This window comes from Toxotes jaculatrix, chromosome 17 (genome assembly GCF_017976425.1).
Source record: "Toxotes jaculatrix isolate fToxJac2 chromosome 17, fToxJac2.pri, whole genome shotgun sequence".
In the NCBI taxonomy this organism is placed as follows: domain Eukaryota; kingdom Metazoa; phylum Chordata; class Actinopteri; family Toxotidae; genus Toxotes; species Toxotes jaculatrix.
Genome location: NC_054410.1, coordinates 7,175,732 through 7,185,486, shown reverse-complemented (window position 1 = coordinate 7,185,486; position 9,755 = coordinate 7,175,732). Strand labels below are relative to the sequence as shown.

Below are 9,755 nucleotides of genomic sequence, written 5' to 3'. Positions count from 1 at the left end.
TCTGACTACATGACTTCTTTCTGCAAAGATGCTAAATGAAATAGATCTGTAATTCTTGAGGGTGGACGGTAAACATGCAGCCACTGAAAGTGCTGCAGAGATGGTGTTGATGGTACTGAGAGTTGCCGCAGAAAATAGAGACACATCACCCCCATCTGGTCTCGGAAGGTAATAACTGGGCCTGAGCCACGTGATCAGCTGAAGGCCAGGTGACTGTACAAGATAATTCATTCATATTTTTAAGTAACCATGACACAAGTGCTCCTCCTGAATCGTATTTTGTTGCTATTGTCTTCCATCACTTCATTTCTGTGTCTACTTGTTGGCATGCTGATGAGCAAAACAGGTAATATAGCCATCTTACAACAATGCTATTGCACCATGTTTTTATTGAAATGATCCAATGTTAGAAGACATTTAATGGACTTAAACGTAGTGTCCGTTCAAAACCAAAAAAGGAAAAAAAAAAAATCAATAATCCATTAAAAACACTCCAATAAGTAACAAGTATAACCATATACAGTGTCAAATAAATATTTGCGCTTCCTCTGATGTAAAATACACCATTTCCACTTATAAATTAAGGCGGAATGCAGTTTATTCTGACTGCTCCTAAAACAAATTCACTTGCATCTTTCATGCAAATCCAACTAGACTGCTGAAAAAAAACCAAGCAGTAACATAACGTCAGTAGAAAAAAAAGAAATTATCAAAAAGATGACAATCCAAGACTACAACAAATTACTATCACCTGCTTTGAGCAAGTCACGAAGTATTGCACAAAGTTAAGGATTGTGACACAAAAATAACATGGAAATACTAACTCAGAAAAGCACTTTTAAGACCAAAATCTTGAGAGGCTTGAGATGGAAATACTCCGTTCAGAGATAGATCAAATAGATTTAATACAAGTTCAATGAAGTGTCAGGTGAATTATTGCTGGGGGGGAAAAGATGGTTTTAAAAGAGAATCCTAAAAAGCGTGAGCGGGTACTGTTCCCAAGAATCTTTTGCTACTTGGAAGTCCTTCACCAAGTCGCCCCTCTGTTCAATTTGTGGTCAGGTTAAATCAGAAACAATTACAATTATCAATGCTAATTCTGCACCTTTCAAACACCTTAGAGAACAAGACAACCTACCAAATTTATCATTAGAAAAAGATCAGCGGTGATATGGCAAAAATGGACAATATGAGAAGAGCTTCACTGTGCAAGTAAACAAAGCTAAGTCTTCACTAATTAACAGTAACCCCCATTATACAGTGGATTTGGGTCAAAAGCTGTGAACTGTCCTTTTTTTGCTGTTTGCTCAGGTTTCAAAAAGCAATAAATAATGCTGACATTCAACTCACAACTGATGGAAAGACAACCGTACCAAAGTGACTTCACGCAGCTTCAGTTTGCTAATTGTTACTCTTCGGTGGTTTATACTTAGTCGCCATCTCAGAAATGTTGCTTCACACAATGTTTGCTGGATAGTCACTTTCCTTCATTTGTCTGTGTGCAGGTTAAATAACTTTATCTCAACTAACGTTGGTCCATATGTTGTTCATCTTTCAAAAAAATTTTAAGCCTGTCTCCGATGTTTAAAAGCCTCCAGTGGAAACGCTGTGCAACAGCCTGTTTTTACTTGACAAGGGATTTTTCCTGATATCAGCGCTGCAGATTTGCTACTAGAAAAATAATAGAACAAAACTCCAAACCAAATCTAAAAACGGTAAATCAAAAAAAGAAACAAACCAAACAAAACTTTCAGCAAAATGAAATAAAATTTAATGGTTTATGTTCAAAGTGAAACAACCAAAAGAAAGGAAGAAAAGAAAGCAAATCTAAACTGAAATCATAAACAAAGGCCATTAATTTCTCTCCAAACTTGAGATAAGCACTCGTTAAAACAAGTTTGTAACTTACATTGTGACAAATAAAAATCTACGCCTCTAGAAAATCCAAACAAAAAGAAAACAAATGAACTCAAAATGAAAGAAAAAAACAAAACAGAACGGCAAACTGAGTCTGAATGATGTTGCTCTCAGTCAGCATCAGATATAACCTTAGTACCTCTTCAAAAAAAAACAAAACAAAACAAAACAAACAAAAAACCAAATCAAAAATATGTGAATTTACCTTGTGAAAATCTGCTCAGAAAAAGTCTTCTGGGGCTATAGGATCAGATCTCTCCCTGTCTTTGGTCCATTTTAATTCCCTACTCATTGACTGGGGATCATTTTCAACAGGACTCTCCTGAAATACAACTTAGAATAAAAAGACACTTTACACAGGGATAACAACAAAAACATTCCCCTCCAGGGCTCGTCGTGTTTAAAACATAGACCTGGTCGGAGGGTGAGCAAAAGTCATAGATTCACATCAAAAAGACTGATATTCATAGTAACCTAAAACAGACTGGTTAAAAGTGCTTTGCTCTGAGATCGACTCAAGACAGTGAGTGGTACTGTAGGTCTGTGTGTCCACTGGATGATCGTTTAAGGCATCTATTTCTACTTATGATGAGGATCCAGGACAAAGCACTGCTTTCCCAAAATGAAACAACCACTGGCTCCAGGCAAAACACTGTTCTTCACCTGCTTTAGACTATGAACTATCCACTAAAATTTTGACACTTGGAGAACAATTTACAGGGCTTTCCTTATGCTCTGCATTTTCAGTGCACTGTTTGCATGCCTCCTTTATCTAGTGCCCACAGTTTTACATGCAACAAATATGGACAGCATTTTAGCTTTTTAAGATAATTTTCCAACGTTATCTTGGGGGTATGTTGGGATTTTGCCCTCTACATCCTCTGCCTAAAAATTATAACTACTGAGTGTCCTCAAGCCCCAAGCATGAATATAAAGATGGAAAAAAACTGCCTAGACACTCTTTTAGACAAATACAAAGGTGCAGAAAAATGAACGTCATTTAATTCTGAATACACTAAAACCCAAACTGATGTGCCAGACTTTGCAAACGCATACTTTTGCTCTCAAACAAAAGTCTGGCGCAGGCCATTTCCCTCTCTCCTCTACACCTGATTGTCCAGCTCACTCTACTTGTGGCCCTTGCTGGTCTTAAAGGACACTTGCAGTATCTTGTCTCCGAGCCGGTAGCCGTTCAGGCTGGCGATGGCCATTGCCGCCTCCTCGTAGTTTGTCATGGTAACGAAGCCGAAGCCCTTGCACTTGTTGGTGTTGAAGTCTCGGATCACTTTGACGTTGGTGACAGCGCCAAAGGGGCCGAACATCTGCCACAGGATGCTCTCGTCTGCATCTTGACCCAGATTGTAGATGAAGATGCACCAGCCGGAGGTGGAGTTCCCAGGGACGCTGACGCCTCCCATGCTGCCCATGTGATCAACACCCATGGGGGAAAACCTGGAATGAGAGGTTTTTCCATTGAGCCAGGAAAATTCATACATGCCAGCATGTCTACATAAATTTAAGAACAGTCTCACAAAATGTTCACAATGTCCCTCACCTAAACCGCTGTGCCTGGTGGTGTAAGGGTCCTCCGAAGCGTCGGGACTGGTTGTGGTAGAGCTGAGAAATGAGCTGCGTGTTCTTTGCCTGGTTTGGGTTGGCAGCAAATTTCACTGTGATTGGCTCAGAGGCTCCCGGTGGTTTCTGGCCATTCAGGTTTTTGACGGCATCCTCTGCCTCTGCCCGCTTGTCAAATCGGATAAAAGCCACCCCACGGGACACACCTAGGTACGAGACAGCAGCTGGTGACTGCCTATTCTGATACAAGCAGTCAGACTACATCTTACAATATAACTGCTCCCTGACTGTTACTTTTTTTTTTCTCAAAAACAGAGGTGCTATCTGTTACTGACAAGAATTTTAGAAAGCAAGGAAGTCATTCACCTGTCGTACCTGTACCCTGATCAACAAGTACCCGGGAATTAATGATGTGTCCATAACGTGAAAACATGTCCTCCACATCTTTCTGGGTCATGGACTTTGGCAGGCCGCTGATATACAGGTTGGCATCCTTTATTGTATCAGAGCTGGGCCGTGCATATGAAACCTGGTAACAGGAAGCAACAACCGCCTGATTAAAACTCTGACACACGTGCAAAAAAAAAAGTAACAAAAAAAAAAAACTATCAAAAGTACAACAAGCACTTAAATCTATTAAACTGTTGTTAACTTAACAATTTAACGACTCATTCATCTGAGTGTTCTTGTCTACTTATTAAAAACACCACTTTTAAAGTCTTTTAAAGAAAACTCAATAAAATGATCTGCTAAACTGTCACCTAAGTGGTTTTTAGGTGTTAAGTCTTCCGTCTGAACAAAAATGAGTGAAGTCGGAAGCATACAAGAACATTACAGCAACAAAAAAATGAAATCAAAAAGGTAGTTTTTTGTAAGGAATTAAACAAATGAAATACATTGAATCTCACAGAATGTGCCAAATAAAATAAGTCAAATTAAAGTCAAACTCAACAGACATGTCAGATAGGGCAGTAAGTGAGCTGTAAAAGCAGTATCACTTCCTCGGGCTGACATGTACTAGCTAGTTAGCGGACAGCACAGGAGCCACAGGAGAGTTATATGACATGACATCTTTGGTTTGAGAATTGTAGAACACCTTATTGCACGTTACCTTGATAGTTTTGGACTGTAGCCTTAGTCCATTCAGTGTACTGATAGCTCTTTCTGCATCACTAGGGTTAAGATAGTTAACAAATCCGTACCCTAAACTGTGGCCTAGAGAAAAAAAAAGGAAAACAATAAAATAAAACAAAAAAACGTTGTATCGTTCAAAAAAAGCTGCAAACAAATAAATATTTAAAAACAAAAGCAAATCTTAACATTGCATGCTAGACTAAACAAACAAACAAAGAAACTGTCTACAGTTAAACAGGGTTGGACTGGCTGGAATAAATAAATCAAGTCTACGGTGGTGAAAAACTGTGAGCAAACTACTACCCAACTCAAGCAGGAAAATCAATTTGGGAAATTTTTCAAACAAAAGTTACATTATAAAAATTATTGAGGACAAAGGAGCCAGAAAACACTCCTTTAGCAGATATACCAACAGTAAAGACAAGCTCATTTGAAAATGAGTGATATGCCAAACTGTTCTGTAAGTCATAAAGCTGGACTACCACTGATATACTCAGAGGTTGTTGCCACAACTTTTTTTTTGCCAAGTGTGTAAAAGGAATCCCTTGCCATTTAAAACAAAATCTTGTGTTTAAGTGTCGATCTGGTGTGTTACAGGTCTTATCACTTCAGAGAGTGGCATACCTGCGACTTTGTCTCGAATGAGCTTGGCAGACTCCACCTCTCCGATGCTGCTGAACAGGCTTCGCAGCTCATCCTGCGTCATGCTCTGAGGCAGGTAGTTCACTATCAGGTTGGTCTTGGCATCCTTCCCCTCGTCCCCTCCCATGTGGTCTTCATAACCGTTTGACATGTCATACACCTCCTGCAAGTCGGCCAGGTGGGCCAAAAAAATAAGAAAGCAAGGTAAGCACGCAGAGTATGCAGAGCTAAAGCTGAAACAAAACCAAAAAAATAAACAGATAAAAAAGCTTTTCAAAAAAAGGGAAGAAATGGAGTGAATAATCAGTGTCCCGTGTATGTCCTATAATTTATACTCTTCAGGCTCCACTGACCTCGCCTCTTCCCTGCTACCTCAAACAACCCAATTACATCACTGACAAGGATATAGAAACACAGAAACTAGAGCATACGGTGGGTACAATAACACAACAGGAGGTGCATGCTGTCTGAAAAAGCTCCCATTTAACAGAATGTTTTTATCTGTAGGAATGTTTGCTTTTTTCTCTACCTCTAGTCTTTTAAAAAAAAAAAAAAATAATAATAATAATAATCTGTTAGTGGCTAATTTCTCAAGCATTATGTAAATTCATAAAAAGCACATCGAATTATCAGTCGACCAGAAAAACCAGGGACTAAATTTAATTGCTGCATGAAAAACTCCAAGCAGTACAGTACAGCTCGAAGGGAAGTACATTCAGAAGCTTGGAGTTTTGAAGACTCACTGGTCAAAAACAGACGCCACTCTCAACTAATCTACTACTTCATTCATGAATAAAGGAAGGAGTGCTGATGTTAGAAGGAGGAGCAGAAATTTCTTGTTATTTCTAAGGCAGAAATAAATAACCATCACTTTGCTGAACATCTACTTTGGAGACAGTCTCACTGTTGTTTTCAGTCTCCTTTTCCACCTCTCTGTGCCTCTCTTTTTTCAATTCATCACATCCAATCAAACATTAAAGTAATACCACCGTAAATACAAAAAAAAAAGAAAAAACAAAAAAACAGGATGACTGTGTGTTGTTTCCTTGTGTTTGACAATGACATTTCACCACTGTTTTTTTTTTTACTATTTTGCCTAAAATTGACACATCTTAAGATGCAGTGGAAATGCAAACAGTAAAGTGCAAAAGGGAATTTCACTTGAAAAGGGTTAACTCTGCCCATGCGCTGTAATCACACTTTTTAATACAACAGAATTGCAGGGGTAGAAAGTTAAAAGGCCACACAATGGAAACTATTACACAATCATGTGACTGGATTTAAGCTGCAAACCGGTCTCAGTGAAGTGGTTTGCACTGAGCCAACATGAAATTTAAACAAGGCCACACACAAAAGGTTTGCATTTGCAAAGCAGGCAAATAACTCTTTTATCCCCAGATAACCTCAATCACATGCCAGACTGTGATTTAGCCTGATAACCAGTCTGAAGGGTCTCAGATTAGTTTTGTAAACAATGTAAAGTGGCCATAATAAGAATGAAGCTTCACTTCATAATACTTAAAAAAAAAGTCGTGTCTGCTATCTGTTCAGCAGAGCGTGTCATGGTGGACACATTTGCTGGTGGCTGAAATAGGATCAGGCTTAAAATGGGAATTGGTCCAGCGGTCAACCTGACAGAGGTCCATTCATGCAAGAGAAGGGTTGTGATTGTGTATTCTGGTGGGTAAGATACGCTGCCTGAGAGGATGAATGAGAGTCCTGTATTAAACCAGTAAACACAGGCAAAGATGGTGGGAGCAGGCATGCGTGTTTGTTGTTTTTTTTTCTTTATTTCTCTTAATGTCATCTTGCAAAGAATATAAAATCATTAGTTCCAGCAAAATAACTGTACAGCGTTCAATTTTTGGTCATGCACCTCACCAACAACATCTGGTCATACTGCTAACTCTCAGTTGATATGGTCACATACTATGGTTTGAAATGGGAGCTGGGATCTCATACTCACTTTCAAGTACTTAGTGTGTCCTCGACGAACTGCCATGAAGACACTTCACTGCTCCTGAGGCTGGATAAGGACAAGACAGCAACAACAACAAAAAAAAAGTCATTGTGGCAGTGAGTAAACAAGATATACTTTTGTTTAAGGACAAAACAAAACCTAATACTTTATTAAAAAGAAAAACACATCATGTGAAACATTTTGCATAGTTCTCAACTCTTTTGAAGTTGACAGTTCAATGATAAGGTTTGTAAAGAGGGGGGCTGCTTTTAGTAGCACTGAGTTTGCAGCAAATATCCCTAAATTAAACTATCTGCTAAACTATGACAAAGAGACTGCTTTCTTTAGTGATCATTTTTTTAGTGATTATTTTTTCAGATGCGTGGGTATCTGGTCCTGTATTTTTTGTAATCAATTAACTGCGTGGCATGAAATAACTCGCTGGATGTACCCAGTTAGCTAGCGCTGGCTTGTTTGATCTGCAGTGCTGGTATATCGGTCTTTAGTCGAGCCGTCGTGGCAGAAGGATTAGGTCAGATAACGGTCTACAATATTTGAAAATATTTCAGTTAAGTGTCCTCACAACTCCAGCAGAGCACACTTAAACTGCTCTGGTTCAAGACAGAGACGGGAGTTGAAGATGTCAGAAAATCCAGTTTCTTACATTGCAACAAACAGGCGATACTGCTTTCAAGTTAACGTTACAGATTAGGCCATCAATGGTGGCGAACATTAAAACTCCTACTAAAACAACATTGTCCTCTGCTACCACAAATCCCGTTTTGATAGAGCGCTTTTGTTCATTTATCACCGGTCAACAGTACATCAATTCATGGGCTGCTCTCCATCTCGAAAACGTGCGAAGGCCTGACTAGCATTAGCAAGCTAGCTGCTGCGCGCTCACTCCTCGCAGATTAGGGTAAACATATGTCCAACAAGGCTCGATAAAAACAAGGTATAGTATTACAATTGCGAACCTTAATGCATACCCATGAACACAACCATTCGCATTACGTTAAAAGGATATTATACGTGGCGGTCTCTCGTCGGCTAGCTAACGGAAAGCACCGTGGCCCTATTTTGGAGAGCGTCGGATCACTGCGTGTCTGTCCCCGCGCCTAAACCCCAGCGGCCTGCTAACAGGCCACGGAGGCTAACGTTAGCCACCGCTACCTAACCACCGGCTGCAAGGGCCGCAAGTGCGGCACGGCACTCATCTGACAAACCTACAACGAAATATCAGCGTAGACATCTAAGACGAATCAGGAAACATTTGTCAGCATTTCAAATCTTACCAGCTTTTTTTGGAGGTGGCTGATGTTTCTGCTTTCTTCTCCTATTTTTTTCTCTCTCTTAGCAACGTTCACTTCCCTCCAAGTCGACCTCACGTAGTGCAGGCACAGAGGAATGAGCTACGTGACGAATCCAACCACGCCCACTCACGTCCGGCCACGCCTCTGCAGAGGTGGTCAGCATACACTCATTTTAAAGTATATTGCTGAAACGAATGCAGTCTAATACAACGGTACTGTACAATGCAACCCAGTTCACGCGAACCACAAAACGCATTCTCCAAGATTACCATAAAGTGGAATTAACACCTCTTTAACACGGCTTCAACTCAAAATGAAGATTTTAACCTTCATGAATGTTGGATTTATTGCAGAACCAATGGCGGTTTTTGGCACGAGCGAACCGGACAGACGCCCGGGGGCGACACATGCGACACATGCGCGGTGGCTTAGGAGGCAGTTGTATTGAACCACTGTGCCGTCCTACGGTTTGGTCACAAACCATTTGAGTGAAGTACTTGAGTGACGAATCACCTGATTGGTTGGGTTTGTCATGTGAATCACGTGGCGGGATCGAGTGTGTTCAGAGATAGAATAGCTCTGTATAGTGGCGGTCATTTGAATTTTTCTTTGCAGAGTATGTCAGCAGAGAATAATAATATAAAGTAAAAACAATATAATTTTATTACTTTAGAATAATAAAAATAAAAGAATAATATAGCAATAAAATATAGAATAAATATTCTGAATAGCACAAATCCATCACACAAATGAAAACACACTAAAGGAAATCTAAGTACATCACTATTAAAAGAAACTAACAACCGAAAACTAAAACCTGACCTTTCTGGCCTTCCTTAATGCAAAATCATCAATAATGTCATCATATGAAACCTGCTCCCATATTGAGTGATTGATACCGTTGACAGCAAGGCCAGTGGGCCATTCCTGACACATGGTTGACCTCAGGTACGACTTGATCAACTGTAGCTTTGAAAAGCTCCTCTCTTCTTGAGCCACAGTGACTGGCAGAGTAAGTGTGATCCTGGGAGCAGGATTATCAGAAAAACAAAAGCGCGCAAGAATCATAGGCCTGTATTTATAATATGAATGAAATGTGCGTTATTTGGAAGAAAGTTGAGGTGACTTTAGCCCACTAATTCCATTAGAGTACGTGTTTACATAACCTTAGTAAAATCTTTTGAAAGTTTTCTGTCCCAGTTGGCGCTTGGCCC

The 9,755-nt window shown here is 39.9% G+C and overlaps 1 protein-coding gene and 1 gene segment (V, D, J or C); one reads left to right on the top strand and one right to left on the bottom strand.

Moving 5' to 3' along the window:
- LOC121196853 overlaps nucleotides 1-9,755 on the top strand; it is a 34,130-nt gene that overhangs the window by 11,488 nt on the left and 12,887 nt on the right.
- On the bottom strand, nucleotides 373-8,626 carry elavl1a (ELAV like RNA binding protein 1a). 5 transcript variants are annotated; one of them, XM_041059992.1, is made up of 7 exons: nucleotides 8,524-8,626; nucleotides 7,235-7,294; nucleotides 5,251-5,452; nucleotides 4,604-4,707; nucleotides 3,859-4,021; nucleotides 3,473-3,698; nucleotides 373-3,369 (listed from the first exon to the last, which is right to left on the bottom strand). In XM_041059992.1, the coding sequence occupies exons 2-7, from the start codon at nucleotides 7,268-7,270 to the stop codon at nucleotides 3,045-3,047; spliced, it is 1,056 nt and encodes a 351-aa protein (XP_040915926.1). In that variant the 5' UTR covers nucleotides 7,271-7,294; nucleotides 8,524-8,626; the 3' UTR covers nucleotides 373-3,044. The 5 variants fall into 5 exon arrangements, with proteins under 5 accessions (XP_040915926.1, XP_040915927.1, XP_040915928.1 ...); XM_041059993.1 differs by having other exon boundaries at nucleotides 3,868-4,021; XM_041059994.1 differs by having other exon boundaries at nucleotides 5,251-5,443.

What these genes read in the sequence shown, in the direction of transcription:
- elavl1a (XM_041059992.1), bottom strand. Translation starts at nt 7,270, where the DNA reads ATGGCAGTTCGTCGAGGACACACTAAGTACTTGAAA. An exon ending in CATTCGAGACAAAGTCGCAG is followed by an intron (nt 4,708 to 5,250) that starts GTATGCCACTCT and finishes TTTTTTCTCTAG; the next exon opens with GCCACAGTTTAGGGTACGGA. An exon ending in TCAGGGTACAGGTACGACAG is followed by an intron (nt 3,699 to 3,858) that starts GTGAATGACTTC and finishes TCTCGTACCTAG; the next exon opens with GTGTGTCCCGTGGGGTGGCT.